The 21303-nt window shown below is 50.5% G+C and overlaps 1 protein-coding gene across 1 annotated transcript in view; it reads right to left on the bottom strand.

Annotated features, from left to right (window-relative positions):
- Window positions 1-17883: 17883 nt before the first annotated feature.
- GALNT16 (polypeptide N-acetylgalactosaminyltransferase 16) overlaps window positions 17884-21303 on the bottom strand; it is a 90318-nt gene continuing 86898 nt past the window's right edge. Inside the window, exon 15 of the mRNA XM_025442365.3 lies at window positions 17884-20048. Within this exon, the coding sequence (XP_025298150.1) occupies window positions 19911-20048 (138 nt within the window). The 3' untranslated portion in view covers window positions 17884-19910. The remainder of the gene's footprint in view (window positions 20049-21303) is intronic.

The following is a 21303-nucleotide window of genomic DNA, read 5'->3' as shown; positions in this document are numbered from 1 at the left end:
CAGAGTTGAACTTCCTAGGCTTTGAATAATCTTTAAAGATTTTTAAGGCAAACTTGTCAAACCTGCATTGGGAGTTTTATTTTTTTAAGATTTTATTTATTCATGAGAGACACAGAGAGCGAGAGAGGCAGAAACAGGCAGAGAGAGCAGCAAACTCCATGCAGGGAGCTCGATGTGGGACTCCATCCCAGGACTCCAGGATTACGCCCTGGGCCGAAGGCAGGTGCTCAACCGTTGAGCCACCCAGGCGTCCCTGCATTGGGAGTTTTAAATTCACTGTTCTGTATAGACTAGATCGGAAAACTGGAGAATTTAATATCCCAGAAGCCAAGTTGAGAATTTTTCAGTGAGACAAGATGAGATGAGGAATTGTAAAAAAAGCTTTGGATTTGGAATTTAGGAAGTTTTTTCACGAGTGTAACACTAAAACAAATCAATTTGGAAGTGAAGAGCACAGGAAGTAGTGAAGAATAGGCATGGAAGGCAAAGTTCACTGGAAACTTTAAAGAAAGAAGTGATAATATGGAATGATGGACAGATTTATTTTTAATAAAGGCAGTTTGTCCTTCAATATAAGTAATGAAAGTAAAGGAAGGATCTAAGATTTTAAAATTTTATTATATATGTAATCATAGGTAGCAAGCATGATATGGAAAGGCTAACCTTGAAATTAATGTAACATTGTATGGCAATTATACTTCAAAAAAAACAGCGAAGCTCCAGGCTACACAAAGGCATGTAAGGGATGAGCTAAGAGATAAGGGGCTGTGAGACTGAAATTGTGAAGACATTTGGGAGAGAAGTTAGAAGAAGCCAGATGATGATCTGAGGGGAATTTCAGCAATAGGAACCCAAGGAGAGGATAATTGCTCAGTGATTCACTTCCTTGCCTCCTTCACTACCTAGTTCCACTTGGAGGCCTGATCTAAGAAAGATATCTTACCTTTGAAGACAGTAGTAGTCCTTTCAGCTACATTTAGAGATCCTATGTCAACTTATCTAACACTAACTTCTTTCTTTTTTACAATTATATGCTTTAACTAGATATTCAGTTTGAGACATACTGTGAAGAGCTTGGCTTAAAAGCCTCTTCTGTGCCCAAGGTAATTTTCTTTATGCTTGCCAAGAGAGTGGGAAGAAGGCTAATGAGGACCGATTATATCACTTTACTGAGACAGGCCCTATGTCTTTGTCAACAGATGTTTAAATTTAAGGTCTTTGGACTGTAAGAAAAATAGGATAGATCAGGGTTTTTTCCCTGGAAGCCTGAGGGTGGATGTGTTGCCATGGCAATGCTGACTCTAACTCACTTCCTGGCATTTGTGATAGGTTACTTACTCTGTTCCAGGACCTCCCAGACTTGCCAATTATACTGCCCCTCTAGCCTTTGAGAAAAAAAAAAAGAGTATTTTTGAGTCTTTTAGTACCTGCTCCAAGGTGAACAATTTAAGGAGCATCTAAAAATGCTGGGCCCCTTCTCCCTAGTGGCCCTGGACATTCCAGAGATTGCTTTGTCCTTGACCCGGATAGTGGGCCCAGAAGCATGTTGGAAACATGGTTACCCACTCCCTTTCCACCTCTTATGTCATTCCAGAAAAGATTACCAGTTATTAAGCAAGTCCCAATAGGAGGCTGCAGTTGTGAGGGCGGGGAGTTAGCCTCATATTCCCTTCAGAAATGGTATGAAAGGATCTGAAGGTACAGGTACTGAAAGGCCACTGAGAAAAATTGCTCATTAGTATGAAGTTCTGATGTAGCTCCTAGGTATCTCTAAAAGTAGGAAGTCCTGATACTCCAGCTTCTCTGTACCAAGTCCTCTCTGGATCTGTTCAAGTAGTTAGATTAAGAAATTATACCTTTCCTTCATGTAAAAGGCTAATTTCTACTTAATAGAGTATTTGAGGCCTGTGTGACTCATATCTGAATGGGTGGTCACTGAATATTGCCCAGTAATCCCTGCAATTGACCAATCTAGATATCGAGATTATACAGTTTGTATAAAGGATTCTGTATCACCCTTTGAATGGACCACCCAACAGTGAGTCCGTGTTGGTGTTCAACATAGAGCATGCTGTCCTGAGAGTCCATGCATGGGAAAGATCACTCAGGCTCCCCCTCCCCCCACCACAGAGAGCCTTCTCACCCCACCTGTACTCTGACAGCCTCCACCTGGCCACCTTCTGCATGGGCATCTCCCCTCCCTTAGCCTCTGACTTCCCATTCCATGCCACTCCCTGATCGGCCTTTCTCATCCTGCTTACCCATAAAGATGATTTCACACGGCAAACATTTATATGACTGGCTGCCCTAATAGCAGTTGTGTTATTTACATCTCATTTTCAGTGTTTATCTTAATCCTCAGGACAAATGTAAAGCTGCTTTATTATTATTATTATTATTATTATTATTATTACAAAACAAACTTAAGAATTTTGTGCATATATACTTTAAATTTGTTCTTCAGAAATATTTAAATAATAGTACCAGAAAGAAGTCAAGAAAAATTCATGTTACCATGAAGTCTCCTTGTACCTTATTGAGGCCTGGGACCCTCTGGCAGTCCAGGCACCAGCTGGTGAGACAAAGCATTTTATTCACCTCCCAACACTTGTTGGCTCTCCAATGAGCTGTCCTATAGCACTGGGAAACATCAGAAGGTCTGATAAAGGGAATCCCTGGGTGACTCAGCAGTTTAGCTCCTGCCTTTGGCCTGGGGCGTGGTCCTGGAGTCCTGGGATCGAGTCCCACGTTGGGCTCCTTGCATGGAGCCTGCTTCTCTCTCTCTGCCTCCCCACTCTCTGTGTCTCTCATGAATAAATAAATAAAATCTTTAAAAAAAAAAAAGGCCTGATAGAAATGCAAGATTGCTGTTTTCTTTACCTTCTTTATTAAGCTATTTCAAGAAATGTTTTAAAATTACTGAAGTTGCGGGGTGCCTGGCTGGCTCAGTCAGTAGGTAGAGCGTGCAAATTTTGATCTTAGGGCTGGGAGTTGGTGCCCCAGGTTGAGTATAGACAGTACTTAAAAAAATAAAATGTAATCTTTAAAAATAAAAAAATAAGATGAAAACAGAGGGAGACATTTCATAAGAGACTTAACTGTAGAAAAGAAACCGCATTGCTGGAGGGGAGATGGGTGGAGGGATGGGGTAACTGGGTGATGGGCATTAAGGAAGGCACCTGATGGAATGAACACTGGCTGTTGCATGCAACTGATAAATCACTGAATTCTATCTCTGAAACTAGTAATACACGTATATTAATAAAATTGAATTTAAATAAATTTTAATAAATAAATACAGTTACTAAAGATGTGAAGAACATAGGTGATGATCCTAATGTGGGCATAATCTGGTCTTGCCTTGGTCCTTCACCTTTTTTTTTTATTGTTTTGGATTTGGCACACTGTTCCTGTTAGAAATCAAGGATGAGGGATCCCTGGGTGGCGCAGCGGTTTGGCGCCTGCCTTTGGCCCAGGGCGCGATCCTGGAGACCCGGGATCGAATCCCACGTCGGGCTCCCGGTGCATGGAGCCTGCTTCTCCCTCTGCCTGTGTCTCTGCCTCTCTCTCTCTCTCTCTGAGTGTGACTATCGTAAATAAATAAATTAAAAAAAAAAAAAAAAAAAAAAAAGAAATCAAGGATGAAAAAGAAGAGAGTGCAGGAGCTTCCTCCTCTCACCAGTATGGATTCCATCAGCGTTGAGGAATTATTGTGAAGCTTTTTAGGTTCGGTAATGGTAGTGTTATTTTGTAAGGTATCTTTTAGAGTATGTACTGAAATGTTTTCAGATAAAATGACATAATACCTGTGATTTGTTTGAAAATAATCCAGTAGAAGTATGTAGATGGAACAAGATTAGTCATAAACTGATCTTTGTTGAATCTGGCAGTTATCATTAATCCCTTCACTTTTTTACATGCTTGAACTTTTCCACAATGAAAAGTTAAAAGGAAAACAAAAACCATGGAGACGGCAGTGACAATCCTGTCTTGACTACCATGCAGCTGTCATGCTGAAGGCACTCTGGTCTTTTCTGAGGCTGGCCACGAGCACTGGTCCCTCCTCTACCGCCACGCCTCGTGCTCACTACTCTATCTAGCCTGGAACTCTGCCCAGCTCCCTCCACACAACCGGAGCCCGGCAAGAGAAATGCCACATTCTTCAAGCAGAACATATCTGGGTCACAAATGAAGCCTTTGCTCTACAATTTGGCCAGTCAGGCAGGAGGAACCTGCAAGGAGACCGAGTTAGTTGTACTATGTCAGGCTGGCAGTTCTGCAAGCCCAGAGCAGCAGGGGATGTTTGGAGCCACTGAAGCCACATTTCTGACACATGCTAATGAGCTTCCTTCGGGGATGTAAACAGAGTCAGCACTTCAAACTAAATTCTGGTGGAATTTAACAACCTTTGCTTAACCATCTCTCTAGCCTGCTTCCGACTGGACAGGGAGTGCCAATATCAAAGGGGGCATTCGCACCTCTGACAGCTGTGTATGCCAGTTTGTAAGATGTTGTCAGCTCTGCCCAACCTCAGTGTGGGTAATTGCATTTGACACACTGTTCCTGTTAGAGAAAAGCAAATGTGTTTTCTGAATACCCAATTTCAAGCATCTCGACCCATCTCCATTATCTCCCTCAGTCTGGTGGGGAAGTGAGCTGTCATTCGGAGGTCCAAGGAAACTGTGCCAGGAGTCGGAAGGACTCATTAGGCTGACACGTGACAGCTGATTTTGTCATGCCAACTTCAATCCCTTCCTAACCCAGGACCCACCAGTCCCCAAGGAGATTGTGATCATTGCCTGTTTGCAAAATGAGGTCTTACTCTACCGAGTCAATATGCTTTGGGTGCGGGTAGTTGTGGCACTCAGCTGGTCACGTGGTCAGGGTCAAGGAGGCCAACAACATGAACATTGTAGGGAGGTTAACTTTTCTGTTCCCTAAGAGCAGGCATTCCTCTTGAAAACACATGCCAGGGGGATCCCTGGGTGACTCAGCGGTTTGGCGCCTGCCTTCGGCCCAGGGCATGATCCTGGAGTCCCGGGATCAAATCCCAAGTTGGGCTTCTTGCATGGAGCCTGCTTCTCTCTCTCTCTGCCTCTCTCTCTCTCTCTGTGTCTCTCATGAATAAATGAATAAAATCCTTATTAAAAAAAAAAAAAAAAGAAAAGAAAACACAGGCCAGTTAAGACAGACCTCATCAGCCCTCCTCCCTGACCCCATCCAAAACAACTCTTCTGTCTTGAATAGAGCTGCGGGCCTACCAGGGCTGAGGCAGCAATAGAGGGGATGTAGTTTATACTGGGTCATATTCCAAATTACAGGGACAGCCAGAACACAGATGAATTCAGGATCAAATGAAACCAGAAACTTGGGTAATCAAGAATGCCTACCATTTCCAGTCTCTCTCCCCACTTTAGGTGTCAGCTCCATGTGTCCCAAAGACCAGCTTCTTCCACTTACTAGGCAATGCCTATTTGCAATCTCATGAAAGTCCCTGAACCAGAACCATCCAACTAAACCATTTCTGGACCCCTGCCCCACAGAACCTGTGAGACAATGAATCCAGTTGTTTACAGTCCCTACATCGGGAAGTAATTTGTTACGCAGCAATAAATTAAGTAATACAGTCTGTAACAAAACAGAAGCTTCTGATTCACAGCACTGGGGAGGGCACATATTCCAGGAAAGGAAGGGTGGGCCTGCTGACAAGAGCAGGTGTCCCCTACAACTCTCTCCTACTCTGTCCTCTATCCTGCTGTGGAAGAGGGGCTTTTCTATAATGAAAAATCTGATCATGTCATTTTTCCGGTTTAAAATGCTGAAAGCTCTTTGTCACTCTTAACATCCAAATATTTAGCTTGATATACAGGGTTTCTCATGATTAGCACCTGCCCACCTATCATACTTGGTTCCCACCAGTCCCCCATCCCTGCTCCCGCCACACTTTGTTCACTTCCAAGACTGTGCCACACAATCACTTGCATGCTTTTGCACACTCCCTTCCTTTAATGGGCATGTCTGCTTCCTCAAGGCCCACACTCTCTAACCCCTAATCATAATGATGGAGGAATAGAGGACTAGCTGAAGACAAAGCACAAGCCTGGGGCAGCATGTTGGACAAGTCCTTGAAACAGGCAGAGGAACATTCCACTATGGACTCAACTGCCTCAATGCTCATACTTTGCTAAGGGCAAAAGGCAATCTTAGCCCGACCCCCAGGATCCTGTAAGTCTACTTTAATGTATAAAAATTCCTTTAGAAAAAAGAAAAAAAGAAAAAAAAGAAAAAAAAAATTCCTTTAGAAGTTTTCTTTATCTCTAAACCCCCAAGATATGTGTTGGCAATCATCCTCCAAGCACATGGGCCACCGATACACATCTGAAGGGTCTCATGACTAATGTTTTATTAGTAATAAATGACCTTTCCCCAACAATAGCTAGCGCCCTCAAGCTCCTGGAAACCTTGCTTCTAAAATTCCTTAGAGAGTAAACTATCCTCAAATCCCTCCCAATCAGCTACCCATCACAGGCCCGGGGCAACAGCTCTTCCTGCCCACGGGTCCTGTCCCTGTGCTTTAATAAAACCACCATTTTTCACCAAAGATGTCTCAAGAATTCTTTCTTGGCTGTCGGCTCCGGACTTAAGCTATATTCCAAAATTTCATCAGTGGGTTAAGGCTCAATTCAGGCATCACCACCTCCAGGAAGTGATCACCAAATCCTCTACTTACCTAGTTTCCGGGCTCTAGTAGCGTCCTCTGTCATGGCTGTTATCTCACTGTGTGGAATTGCTGGTGTGATTTATCCACCTCCCTCAATATTCTCTGCTCTTTGTTTTTTGTTTTTAAGATTTTATTTATTTATTCATGAGAGACACAGAGAGAGGCAGAGACACAGGCAGAGGGAGAAGCAAACTCCATGCAGGGAGCCTGATGTGGACTCGATCCCAGGTCTCCAGGATCACACCCTGGGCTGAAGGCAGATGCTCAATCACTGAGCCACCCGGGTATCCCACTCTGAAGGAGAAATTAAATCTTTCATATTGGAATCCTTAGTCCCTTCCAAATAATAGGTTCTCAGTATGTGTTTATTAATTGGTAAATCATTTAGCAGGCATCAAGAAGCTACTCCCACTTGCACTTGCCTGTTAACACTGCTTCCAGTATAAAGGAGTGAGGGGCATGGGGATCAACTTGTCAGGTTCATAGTGAATGAAACTGGTCCACACTACCCTCACAGTCCTTACAGGCTAAACTAGACACTGACATGGCTACCATTGTGAAGGAAATCATGAGAGTTTCACAAAACAGAATGATATTTTGAGTTACTTGAGCTTGGATGGGCAGAGGCCCCTGTACGGCTTGGCATTTACACTGAGATCTGAAAGATGAGAAAGAGCCAGACAGAGTGGGGGACACGTGTTGTAGGCAGAGGATCCGTGGTGCAAAAGCTCTAAGCAGTAAAGAAGTTGGTGCTTTTACAGAATTCCAGGGACACTGGCACAGACACTGAGAGAGTGAGTAGCACACGCAGGATAGACCGGTAGGCAGGGGACTGTCACAAATGGAGGGACACAGCTCAGGGCCCTAGCTTCCCACAGGGGGTCTCTGATGGGGATGGAGCCACTCCACCTACAGTGCCCATGCAGTCAGGCCAAGGGCCACGCCTGCAAAGCCTTGCACTCCCTGCTCCCTCCGCCTGAACGCTCTTCCCCAGAGAATCCTCCAGCTGGCTCCCATCATGCAGGTCTTGCATCACATGCCAACTCTTACCCCATCTAAACTTAGCCCTTACCTTCCTAGCAACACAATCACATCGGCCCCATTTACTTTCTGCTTTACACCCATCAGTATCTTGAAATGATCTTGTTCGTCTTTTGGTTGACTTGTTTTTCCGTCTCTAGAATATGTGCTCCATGGGATGAGGGAATTTAACACATATTGCTTACTGCTATATCCCCTGTGCCTAGCATGCAGCTTGGTATATAACAGTAGATGGATATTTGTTGAATTGTTCCATTCAGTTAGCCAACATGTTTAATGTTTATCGTGTGCCAGACCTAATGGCAGGTCCCACCCAGAACCCTGACTCAGGGCCAGCCTCACAGGTATACAACCTCTGCACCCGGAAGTTGTATGACATGCAGGGCTTTCAGGGACCAACGCTGCTGTCATCATTTTTGAAATTCTTAATAATTTATGAATGAGGTGAACCATATTTTCATTTTACACTGAACCCTGCAAATTATGTAGCCAGCTCTACTCCGGTGGTAACTCCAGAAAATTCCCCAGCACACTCAGAGTGGAAAATAGTTCAGGGACAAACTAATAGCCCCTGCCCACTATCACAGATTGTAACAGGACCATCTTACATATTTAAAGAAATGTACAGAGTGGGTGATTTACAGGGATGGTTAGTTTAAGAACGTAATTCTAGGAGCCGGACATCCTTGGAGTCCAGGCCCTGCCATTTCCTGGCTGTGTGACCTTGAGCGACTCATAGAACATTTCTTGACCTTGACTTCCTTGTTACAAATGGAGATGGTAATAGTGTCCACCCCCCAGAGTTGGCTTGAAGATGAAACAAAATAATACTTAAAACCTGTAGGTCAAGTTCTGGGCATCCTGAAAAGCGGGTTTGATTACTCAGCAACCTGCTCCCTTCCTTTGGCTTCTTCCACTCTTCTGGACACTCCTGGGCTGGAAGATCTGGGTTAGTGTGAGTGGCTAAGTGAGAAGAATGTTGAGGAGAAAAACCAAGGAATTATAGCCTTCGGGGAAGCAATAACATTTTACTTAAAAATTGCTTGAGCAAAGACTTTGTTGATGTTAGCAATTTGTATGCAAATAAACTAAAGACTCCCATATCCTGAACCAGAGACCTGGCCCTGGACCAAAACTTCAGGAAGACCACAGCTTATTGCGCAGAGAAGCCTCCGTCCTTTCTCTCTGCTGCCGGTTTAAACTAAAACCTGAGATAATCTCAAAGCTGCAGTTCTCACTGCCCTAGCCTTTGACACGTTCATTAGTATGTAAGGCACTTTTCTCACCAGGTCCCTGCATCCCCATCTGAATTTGCTGCATCATCTCTGCTGTCTCCCCTTGCTCTCACATGCATTGTTTAATCAGACACTGATTTGGCATTAACTTGCAAATGCTGGGTCTCCTGTGCCTGATGAAAAGGAATTTTCACTGGTTAGACCTCATCTGATTCCTTAAAAACCCAAATCAACAGCCAGATTAGAAGAGAAAGCTAAGAACAAACTGACATGCGTCCCAAACCTTGTGTTCCAAGACCAGAGCTTCTCAGCCCCCAGGGAGAATAGCCGTTTCATTATACTCATTTCTTCATTCAATACACATTTATCGAGCACGTAGCATGTGCTAAGCACTGTACCAGGTGCTGTGGACATGTCTCTATGCAGTTTGCATCCTAGTGGGAGAATAGGAAAGTACAACTCCGATTCAACCCTGATTCACGGTGAAAGGGGGAAGCATGGACACTCAGGGAACCTCTAGGAAGGCCCCTTGCCCAGTGGCTAGGGATGGAGGTGGAGAATCTCAGGCATTCTCGCCCATAAATTCCATCCATTTGTCTGTCTCTCAGTTCCACCCCTGCCAGGACCCATCCATCTGTGAAGTGAACAAGCCTAACCTGTCTATCTTGAATACATGCCCCTTTTGGAGTCCTGGGGACCCCGCGTGAGGGCTTAGGCTCAGGTTGCAGTCAAGGCCTTCCCAGGGAGACTCATTTGCCTCCCATAGAGCTTCATTCCTTCCTTCCTTCCTTCCTTCATTCATTCCTTCCTTCCTTCCTTCATTCACTCATTCATTCACAAACACTTAGTGACCATATTCTCTGTGTGAGGGTCTGGTGGTCCAGCTGTGAGAAGACAAATACCCTGTCAAAGAGTTTGGGCACTCTTCTGTCCTCCATGCCCCCTTTTCTTTCTTATTCCAACCCATCCTCAGCTGTCAGTTCATTCAAATTTCATGATATCCCTAAGAAGCGGGTTGTATTATCCCTGTTTTACCAGTGAGAGGACTGAGGTTTATTTTTTTTTTTAATTTTTATTTATTTATGATAGTCACAGAGATAGAGAGAGAGAGAGAGGCAGAGACATAGGCAGAGGGAGAAGCAGGCTTCATGCACTGGGAGCCCGATGTGGGATTCGATCCCGGGTCTCCAGGATCGCGCCCTGGGCCAAAGGCAGGCGCCAAACCACTGCGCCACCCAGGGATCCCAGGACTGAGGTTTAGAAAGGTAAAGTAACTCGCCACATGTTGCCCAGCTACTAAGAGAAAGAGCCAGGCTTCAGCTAGGTTTGGCTCCACAGCCCCTGCTCTTCCTGCCCTGCCAGGAAGGGTGAACCCTGGACTGAGGACAAGCCTCCCAACCATGGCTTTCTCTGTGTCACTGATTAGTATCTGTGAGGCCTTCTTAACCGTGTGGCCTCCCTGAGGCCTTCAGAGAGTGGCCAGGCCTCATCCTGCGTGTCCTCCACACACAGAGCCCCCTGGGTTAGGACAGTCACCACAGTCCCCATCTCCTCTGCTCCAGGGGCCAGGCCCAGTGAGCCCTGCTCCACGGCAGGTGGGGATGCAGAAGAGAGAGAGAGAGGCAGCTCTGCTCTGGAGATCCCAGACAGAGCCACTCTTCCTGCCTCAATCTCCCTCCTGGCTCCCATCCTGGCTTACTCCACTAGTCTGAAGATTTTCAAAGCCTTCTTGTAACATCAAGTCCCCTGCTGGATCTACTTTTCTTGCTTCTCAAAGATAAAAGCAAGTGCCACTCGAAATATGCTCCTGGGCAAATCAGCAGTCTCCAGCTCAGGAACAAGGTGGACCCCTGGACTCCTCATCTCTACTTTCTGAGTCAGCTTTCCACCACCACCCCCACCCTGGCCCCTGAGCCCCATGACTGAGCTCTGATGGCTGGAGCACATCCTTGTCCTTAGCATTTGGAAAATCCATAGCCGTGGGGTCTGGTAGCTCTGGCCTGCCCCAGGGTTAGAGAAACACTCCCTTGTGGTTCCCAGACTGCTGTACATGCTTCCCAGTTTATGAGACCTGGGCACAGACCTATTTTCTCATCTGACCTTCCCCCATGACACCCCCATTTTTCAGCTGAGGACACTAAGGCTCAGGAAACCTAAGTGGCTTGCCGGAGTTCACTGGGCTCATAAATAAGTGGTTGGGCCAGAAGTGGAACGAATGTTCTCTTACTACAGGGCTTTGCTACAAGGCTGGAGCTCTCATCTCCACCCCTGTGGACACACAGTAAATCAGCCAAGACCTAATCAGGACGGACACATTTGGTTATAATAAATTTCATCAGCCCACCTGCTTGATGAGCACAGGAAGACCCAGATTCCTGTGCAAACTGTGGGTGAACCCCTGGGCTCCACAAAGCACCCTCAAATCCCCCACTGTAAGTGGATAGAGCCAAAGTGACAGAGATCTGCAGAAGGCAACTCCACCTGAACAAGCACAAGACTTTTGTCCGAAGAGAAATAATGCATCTGGAAAATAAAAGCCCTGGCCATCATGCAGGGAGAAGGCAAAGCAGCCCTGAGCCTGAGGGGTCAAGTCATGCTAAGGGTCTCACCCTCCTGAGCTCCAGAGAAGACACCTGGAGCCAGACACCCAGAGCCATCAGCAGTTGCTTCTGTCCCTGTCACAAGCACCATCACACTCTCTGGTCCATCAAGTCCTGGTGTTCCCGATGCCTTGCCCTGTGACTTAGGGCTCATCGGCTGTTCAGTCTTTTCTACATCTGTAGGTGATGAGTCAGCCCTGGGCACCCTCCCAGGCTTCTACAAACCAGCTGTGGAAGGATGTGGGGTGGCAGGGGACAAGTCTTGGGCTCCAGACTGAGACTAAGAGCTTTGGACGGGACCTCAGTTTCCTGAAGTGCAAGATGGGGACAGAACAATCCAGAAGTGTGAGTGTTGGTATGAGGCTATGAACTCATCTGTGAAAGGCAATAAAGGACAGCGTAGAGCACGGAGCCTGGATCAGACTTCATGGTCTCAAATCCTGGCTCTGCCCCTACTGGCTGGGTAATCTTGGGGAAGGGTGTTAACCTCTCTGCGCTTCAGTTTCCCAACTTGTAAATGGGGTGTTAATGAGAACACTTAGCTGGCAGAGCTGCTGTGAGAATTAAAGAAGTTAAAATGTGGGAGGCTCAGTGCCTGGTGAGTACGTTATGGGATTGGCCAAGAATGTCATCGGTCAGATGGTCCATGGAGAGAACTTAACCACATACATAACTCATGATAAAATGTCTGCCCATCCTTCAGGCTGGGGCCAGGGGGAGAGTGCACCACTGATTCCTTGATTAATGAATCTTCTGGGGTGGGAGCTCTTCTATAACCATGTCAGCCATCTGTGGCTGCTATTGGGGCAGAAACTCATAAATCACACAAAGCAAGGTTGGCATGTGGCATGTGGCTCCTCAGCAAGCCTCAGCCCCGTCTCATATCTCCTCACCCTCTGCCCCAGAGAGACCCATCACAGCCCAGGGCTCTGTGGGAGGCAGCCCTCCTGGCAGAACAGGGCCAGCTGTGCCAGGTGGTGACCCATGCCCTCCACTCAGGGGACCAGCACCCATCCCAGTCACCAAACCAGTGATTCTCAAACTTGAGTGAGCATTGCAAGCCTCCGAGGTCCACCACCAGAGCTTCTGATTCAGTAGGTTTGAGTGGGGCCCATGAGTTTGCATTGCTAGTAGGTTCCCAGATGCTCCTGACCTGTGGGACCACATGACACATACTTTTCTGGGACCAAGTTTAAACCTTGCTATTTGTTCTTGGGCAAGTTTCTTCTCCTGACTGAGCCCCGGCCCCCTCATCCATGGAGTGGGCGTACTGGAACCTACCTCATTGAGGGTGTCGGGTATACAGGAAATTGTTACTCACATTGTACAGGAAATGCTCAATCTGCGTCAGCCCTCGGCCTCACCAGCATATTGCTGTCGGGGGTTTGGAGACAACTAATAAGTAGGGAGGGTGGAGTTGGGAAGATATGGAGCTTGTAAGGAGGAACAACAGGAAAATTGAGCAAACATGGATTGAGGGCTTTCTCTATGCATGGTCCTAATTCCTAAATGTAAAAATGCCTTGTCACTAAAACAAAACAGAACCAAACCAAACCAAACGGCCCAGCGGGACTCCGGGAGTTGGTTCTCTGGACAAGCCAGCATTTACTGTGGCCCCGAGAGCCGGGCTCTGTGCTGCGGGGGAGGAGCGGACCTCGGTCATGTTCTCCAAGGGCTGCGGCCTGGCGGCCAGGAGAGGACGGATAAGGCCTAGAGAGGACATGTCCTCGTCACAGCACAGGGAGGGAGGGGACCACTGTGGCCGGAGAGGAACCCTCAAGGCATTGAAGAAACAAGCAGGCGGGATGGCCTCAGACGAGCGGAGACCTGGGAAGGTTGCTTGGTGGCAGCAGGGTAGCCCGAGCCACGGAGACGGCCAGGCGGAGAGCGAAGGAGCAGCAAGCACCGGCAGAGAAGGCCTCAAGGAACGACCCAGGTGAGTGCGGCCGGATGGCAGGTGAGGGACCCGGGTGCGAGCTGCGCTTGGCCGGGCTGTCTGGTGTCTGACAACCCATGGCCCTGAGCTCTGGTGGTTTATAGGACTCTTTGGGCCCCACATCCTCTGGGGTAGCCGCTCAGCGCGTGGTCGTGGGCACGGTGTGGCCATGACGAAGGTGCCACAGGTGTACGAGATGGCGTGGTCCGCGAGAGGCGCCCTGAGGGGCTCCAACCGCTGCCAGAGCCGCTCACCCGCCCGGCACCCACTGCGATGGATGCGAGGCGATGAGGCGACGAGGCTCCACCTGACGGCTGCGGGGTGTGAGCACTGGGCTGGGGGCGCACCGTACGCCCCGGAGAAAGCCCCTGCTGCCCCCCCGCTGCCCCCCGCTGCCCCCGCTGCTCACCGTGACCTGACGTGACCCTAACACGCCCCCACGAAGAACAAGGCTCTAGAGAGCAGTCATCCGGGGGCAAGGGCAGCCCTCGCGACGTGGGTGGCGGGTCTGAGGGTGCTGCGGGCCTCGGGGCCAGGGGCACTTCAGCGAGCTGCCCTACCTCAGCCGGGGCGGGGGCCGCCTCTAACTCAGATGGTGGCGAGAGGCCCAGCGGAGGCCTCAGCAGCTACGTCTGGAGACGCTCCCTCCTAGCCCTGGATCCAGAAACCCAGGCTCTCCTGCCAGCCCTGGTTCCTTGTTCAAATGAGGGCTTCCTCCTGGCTGCTCTCCTCAGGAGCCAGTTCTGGCTCGGACATTGGCTCCTGTATCGGCTGCTGGGAAGGAGCGCAGGGGTGGCCTTCTTTCCTCTTGGCTTCTGCTTCTTGGCGTGAGGTCACATACTGGAGCACTAGGTCCAAAGCCAGGGCTCATCCCGAGTATCCCCTGCATGGCTTCTCCTCTCGGGGCCTCCAATCCTCCCTCCTGCTTCACAGGGTTGCTGACTCGCTGTGCCTCCTGCCTCCGTTATCACCTAGGCCACTGGGCACACACGGGAATTCGGAGTCAGCAGGTCTGGGTGGGAGCCCCGGGACAAACATGCCTACAAGCACCTCAGGTGATTGCTGCAGGTTATCTGGGCTGAACCTGGAGAGATGCTTATTTGAAAGACAAATTGTTGAAAGACAGGCTCGGTTTCCAGATGGTTTGAGTGAATCAGAGATAACCTGAACCAAGGAGGAAGGAGAAAACAAGTCTTTCTGGAACACCACCTGGTCATTGGTATTCATTCTCTCCAGATAAGAATCATCAAATTCTCCAGGCCATCTATTATCCTCCCTTCCTCTGCTCTCAACAAAGAAGACTGAGCCCTGGAGGAACTGTCACTAGCTCAAGAAGCATAGAGTTTGGGGTGCTTGGGTGGCTCAGTGAGTTAAGTGTCTGCCTTCAGCTCAGGCCCTGATCCCAGGGCCCTGGGATGGAGTCCTGTATTGGGCTCCCTGCTCAGCAGGGAGTCTGTTTCTCCCTCTCCCTGTCCTTCCGCCTGTAGCTCCCCCTGCTTGTACACTCTATCTCTCAAATAAATAAATAAAATCTAAAACAAACAAAAAAAAGAAGCAAAGGGTTTGTCTATTTTTTAAAGATTTTATTTATTCATGAGAGACACTCAGAGAGAGAGAGGCAGAGACACAGGCAGAGGGAGAAGCAGGCTCCATGCAGGGAGCCTGATGTGGGACTCGATCCTGGGACTCCAGGATCACACCCTGGACTGAAGACGGTGCTAAACCACTGAGCCACCCGGGCTGCCCAAGAGTTTGTCTATTTTTAAAAAAGATTCTTTTTTTTTTTTTTTTTTTAAAAAGATTCTTATTTATTTATGAGAGACAGAGACTCAGGCAGAGGGAGAAGTAGGCTCCCTGCAGGGAACCACAGGCGACACTCGATCCCCAGATCCTGGGATCACGACCTGAGTCAAAGCAGATGCTCAACCACTAAGCCACCCAGGCACCCTTTGTCTATTTGGTTTTAAACGGCTGCCATAGCTTCCTTCTAGAATCCTTCTATGATTTACAGGCTGGTCTACATCACCACAATGCTGTGTGCATGAACCTGCTGAGCCACCAGCCTGGCTAGCATGGCTAGCTTCCACCAAGCCTCATCCAGCCTGCCCTTGGCCTAGCCTGAGGCAGGCATTGTCCCGAGGGGCCCGTCCAGCTGTCCTGGAAGCATCAGCAGTCCTGGCCCCCCACACCACAGTGAGAGGTGCCCCCCCTGGCTGCCCCCATAGTTCCCGCATTCCCTGTGGCTTTTATCATGGGGTATCATGGTGGCCTGCCGCTTTGTCCATGTCTCCTGCTAGAATGTTAGTCCTTAAGGTCAGAGACAGTTTCTGTTCTGTTTCTGTTTGTCACCACCCCTGGTGAAGTGCTTAGGATGTAGCGGGCACTCCCAAGATGTTTATTAATAGGAGCACTAATGCATGTTTACTAGGCTTTTAGAATGATGCTCTGCACTCCTGAAATAAATCATTCCTCCCAAAACCCCTCCAGGCCTAGGAGTACCTGCCTTCTTCCAGGTGAGGAACCCAAGGCTGAGAGATGATGTAAGGGACTCAAGACCACATGGCCAGTAAGTGGCAGAGTGGGGGACAGACTGGCTGACAGGGGCCCTGAGGTCCACTCTCCATCTACAGGCTTCCTCACACTTCGTGGGGTCCAGGCCCACGGCTCTGGAGCCTCCATCCTCCTGGCGACCCACCCAGCCCAGCTGTGGGCCCAGGAGAGGGTGGTCCCCGCCTGCCTCACCTGAGGTCTCTGCTGAGTGCCCAGCAGTGAAGACATTTTAAGGTGAGAAGCTGCCTGGGCCCCTCTCTCTGGAGGAAACAGACTCAAACATGGCAGGGACGCCCAGCAATAGCAGGGACAGTGGGAGCACCGTCGGGAACGAAGCGGTGTATGTCACGACTGTAGCTTCTCCTTTCCTGGTTTCTTCTCCTGTTCCCTCGGTGGGAGGGGACCACACCCCGCTCGGTGATGGAAGGTCCTCTGCAAGCCTGGGGGTGCCGGACCCCCTGGAAGACTGGTGTCACCCATGTTATTTCTCCCAACTGCAGACGGAAGAGCCCTCTCCTGAGAGGCGTGGGGCAGAGCCTCTGGGAAAACTGAAGCCAAGTCACAGGGGTCCAGGGATGGAGGGAACCCTCCCTGCTGGATAAATGGGAGGCTGGCCTCCTGCTGACGCCCTTCCTGCCCTCCCCACCTGCGTGCTCTTCGAGACTCTTCTGCTGTGCTCTGCAAGGCACGTTGTTGCTAAGGACCACCTGAGAGTTTGGGCAGACCCCTCCAGGAGCTGGCTAAAGTCTTGCTTTCCAGAAAAAAAAAAAAAAAAAAAGTGGCGGTGGTGGAAGAGAAACTAGGCCTCCAGGGAGGTAGGTTTGGAGGAGGGCGAGAGAGCATGAGAAGCAGCACCAGAGCCCTTGGAGGCTGGGAAGGAAAACAGATGGAACGGGAGAGCCCAGCTTGGCCCAGCTTGGCCAGGATAAGGCCCTGCGAAGGAGGTGGGCAGTGGATGTGCGCCGCGAGGGGATGGCCTCCCTCCACGAGGGAGACAGACTACTGCCAGAGGCTTCTGGGGTAAACTGCTTCCTGTGTCCAGTTAGCCCACGCCTGGCTCTGCTGCCACCCTGTGTGCTCAAAACTGTCACCAGCCAGGGGCATGGTGGCCAGAAGTTCTGGGAACCCCGAGTGAGCGACCCTGAGATGAAGTGGGGGGCTGGGGGCAGAAATGGCTGTGTGCAGGAGAGGTTCACTTGCGCATGGGCCTGCCCACCACAGTTTGGATGTGCACTGAGGCAGCGTTTATTTTAACCTGGGTAGGTTCAGTTTCTGATCACAGGAGTGGTGGGGGCCTTCTATTGGTTTCCATGGAAACATTAGGCAGAGCATCTGCTACCCAATCAACAAGGCTACACTGATAGGACTCTTTCTGGAATTATTTTGTTGTTTCTACCCAGGAAGATGTCCCACCTGCATTTTACCACTGCCTTCTTGTGTGGGAGAGGTGGGGCAGGGCAGTTCTGGGGGGGTCAGGGCTGTCACTCAGGGAAGGAGAGAGGGTTGGCAAAAGGCCAGCGTTGGGAAAAGCCCTGTGGTTTCCACTTCAAAGCCCCAAGTAAGGTCCCGCGATGAGGCCACAGGAGCCTGGGCTCTGGTCCCACCCTGCCCAGCAGCAGGGCCACCTGCTGGCTCCCTGGGGTCCATGGGGCATATGGGCTGAAGAGCAAGTCGTCAGGTACAAGAGGGGCTTAGACCTGAGTGTGTTCAGTTTCATTTTTATAGAATCGAGGCCCCAACTTCTCCATGAGGCAGGGGACAGTGGCTTTGGAGTCAGAAAGGAAGGCACTGGTGCACATGTACATGTGAGAAGTGGTTTTATTCCAAGTGTGTGTTTCATAAAGACAAGGCCCTCAGGGACAGCTAGTGGCACATGCTTTGCTCAAGGAGAGGAAAAGCAAGAATAGACCAGGGCTGAGTCCCACAAGGGGTGGCTGACAAGCGCAGTCTGACCAGGGGGAAGCAAGGAGTTCTCAGAGGCTTCTCTGATCAGTAGCCCCCTTACATTCAGTGAGGGAAGCTGTGCCCCCCCATCCCCAAGGGTCCACACTGCCTGTGGGAGGGGGAGAGACACGTACAACAGAGATGGGGGGTGGAAGAAACGTGGCGACAGAGGATGCAAGATGGTGACCCTGGGGGCCAAGGGCCCCGTGCTGGGGCACAAGAGCACTGCTTGTGAGGGCCTAGTGAGAGCCAGGGGGTGACAAGAAGCCACTGAGACCCCCCCAGGTGGGGCTGCTGGCCTGAGGGCCACGTGGAGGAGCAGGACCCTAGCAGTCTAGGCACGCCAGGGAGGGAGAAGGGGCATGGCAGCTTGCTCCAATCTAGAGCAGAGGTTCAGATCCTCTGGGGACCAGGGACCTCTGTAAGAAGCTGGGGAAATCCATGGACCCTCTCTCTCCAGGAAAATGCGCATATGCACACACATGCACTATCTGGGGGACAATTTCAGGAGATTCCCAGGCCCTCTGGAATCCATGAACTCCCTAGAGGTCTCAGGCTGATTTGCTTTGGGAGGGGGATGCCCAGGGGTCCTCATATCCCTGGTCTTTTGCCAAAGATCACACTGCCTGAGCCAGTAGGGTTGGGGAAGAGAATATGAGAACAGCAGAAACGTTTCCAAGACCAGGCCCTGAGCCCAGTGGCCGTGAGAAGAAACCGGGGATTCTCCACACAGAGGAGAGACGCCAGTCAGCTCCTGCCCCCACCCCTCACTGTGGGAACTGACCCTCTCAGAACTCCCTCCTGCAGTGGGGAGGGGTGAGGATGAGGCTTAGGCCACAGGACTTACTCCCTAATGTCTTCGGGAGTGACTCCTTCTGGAGTGTCTTAGCTCCAGAAGGGAGGTCCTGTTCTTCCCAGCCGCCTCGACACCATAATGCTGCATTTACAGAGGCAAAGGCTGTTGAGAAGGCAGGAGTCAGAAAGTCTGGATGACGATGGGGGCTGCTCAGTGGTGCACTGGTGGCTGCCTGCCCTTACACGGTCATCACCATAGGCTCAGGCAGAGGGAACAGGGCACCAGCAGGTCTTAAGGCCCAAGAGAAAGGTTTTGGCCTGACACATGGCCAAACAGAAGTGGGATCTGTTTAATAAACTGTGTCCCAAGGCTGCCCGTGCAGACCCCCTCGGCAGCCTCTTGCTGGGAATGTGGAGACCAGAGTGCAGGGCACAATGCCCAGGGTTGACATGGCATGGGACGAACTGTGGGTTGTTGGGAAGAAACTAATTCTTTTGGTGCTCTGCTGCTTTTCCATCCACATCCTTCTTCAAATTATTCATCCTTTGCTCCAGATCCATCCCTCCCACACTCAGCCCAGCACCTGCCTGGGACAGGCCATGGAGCTTCTGACCTCCTTCCTGTTCTCCAGCTGCCTCTCCCTGCTCCCGCCCACAGCCTCCCCAGCCATGCTGCCCACATGCTGATCCCACAGGTGGGCCCTGTGATCCTGTGGGGGCCCTCTGTGGGCTTCTGTCCTTCTCTCCCCAGCCAACAGGGGAGGGCCCGCAAAACACTGTCCAGGACCCCAGGAGGGTGAAAGGAGGGGACAAAGGGCCACGGGGCCTGCCCAGTCTCTCCCAGCAGCAGTCCAGCATCCTGACCTTCTCTTCTGGGGCAAGGCAGGGACGGCAGCCTGCTCAGGGCCTGCTCCCCTGTGCCCGCCCCAAACAAGCTTTGGAGAAACGTGTGTCGTGGCAGGGGTGTTTGCTGATGATTCCGGCAGAAATGTGAGGAGATGGGAACGGCCTGCTTTACATTCCCCCACCCTAACCCGCTTCCAGTCCCAAAGTCTCATGCAAAAGGTACAGGAGGCCCCGGGCTACCGTCATGTGTGCGGCAACAGCTGCCACTGCTGGGCTGGGGCGTCGGTCTGGCACTTGCTGGTCACCAGCTGGGCGGGCTTGGCTTCCAGGCAGAGGCCGCTGACTGAGTGCTGGATGAAAGAGGCTTTTCTCCTCCACCTCTGGGGGGAAGGACCGGGAAGAAAACACAGTGATTAAAAATAATAATGTCCAGAGCTTCATTTGACATGTATGTAAATGGCCCTAGGACACCCCCCTCTCATTTAGAGCAGACTGTGTCCCTTTCACAAGAGCTCCCGACCCCACACATGGCCTCAAACCCCTTCCCTTCCGATGCACACTGCTTCTGTAGTGCAGCATGGAGTCTAGATCAGAGGCCCGTGGGCTGAATGAATCTGACCCAGGGATGTATTTTGTTTGGCCAGTACAGTGTTTGTTTAAAATCTGGCTTAGTTGTCACATAGAAATCTGTATTTCTGGGTTCTCTTTAGACACGGGCCCAGTGTCTTTGGCAGCACGGGGGCAACAGGGACTGAGCTCCTGCTCTTGCTCTCCGTTTACCAAGGTCCTGCCCCAGACAGTGTACCCACCCCTGCAGCACACCCCACCCCTCCCTGTTGGCTGTACCTGTGTGTCAGGTGACCGACAGCCCTAAATGGGAACTGGCCCCCATGTCTGCAGTGATGAGGGGTAAGGCCAGTAGGATGGTGGGAGGCCTGGGGTCCCTGTTACAATCCCCTCCTGGATCTCCCCTTCTCCAGGCTTGACAAAGGGGAAAAGACATGTTCCTGCAGAACATCTGGAGGTGCTGGGGGAAGGACAGGGTGTCCTTTGGAACACTCCAGAGAAAGGGTGAGAGGCCGGCCCAGGCTGCAAGGCTCAGGAAAGAATAAATAGTGAGAGAGATCTGTTTGTCCATCTTTCCTCTCCTTGTGTCTCTGCTGTTCCCCACAGTTAGTGGGGAGTGCTCAGACTGATGCATGGAGCCCCCTCGACCCCCCACTTGGAGAAAGTGGGGCCATGTGCTTGCTGGAATGCCTGCAAAGGGGCTGAGCTGCACCCAGCTGTGGGGCCAGGCCTAGGTCTGCAGGGGTTGGGCTGGCAGAGGAGGGAACTGGCCTGGGAGGTGCACCCAGGAGGGATGTGGGGAGCTGCAGACTTCTCTTGGGAATGTGGGCCTGTGGGGTGCCCATATGGCCCCAGCAGAGAGGGGCCCTTGGCCTAAAAGTTAGAGCAGTGGGTAGGAGGGCCTTGGTCCCTCTGAAACTCACAGCATCCTGTTGCTTTGTGCTCTTCTTGTCCCTGACCTCCTGGGAGGGGCTGGCCATGTTCTCCCCTCCTGGGCATTGCTGGGGCATGTCCTCTGTTTTGCCTTGGGGCCAACATGAGCTGCACGCTCCCTAGCACAGGCGGGTA

The sequence above is a fragment of the Canis lupus genome, chromosome 8, assembly GCF_003254725.2.
Source record: "Canis lupus dingo isolate Sandy chromosome 8, ASM325472v2, whole genome shotgun sequence".
Classification (NCBI taxonomy): Eukaryota; Metazoa; Chordata; class Mammalia; order Carnivora; family Canidae; genus Canis; species Canis lupus.
Note: the sequence above shows the minus strand (reverse complement) of the source record. Positions and strands in the feature narration are given on the sequence as shown.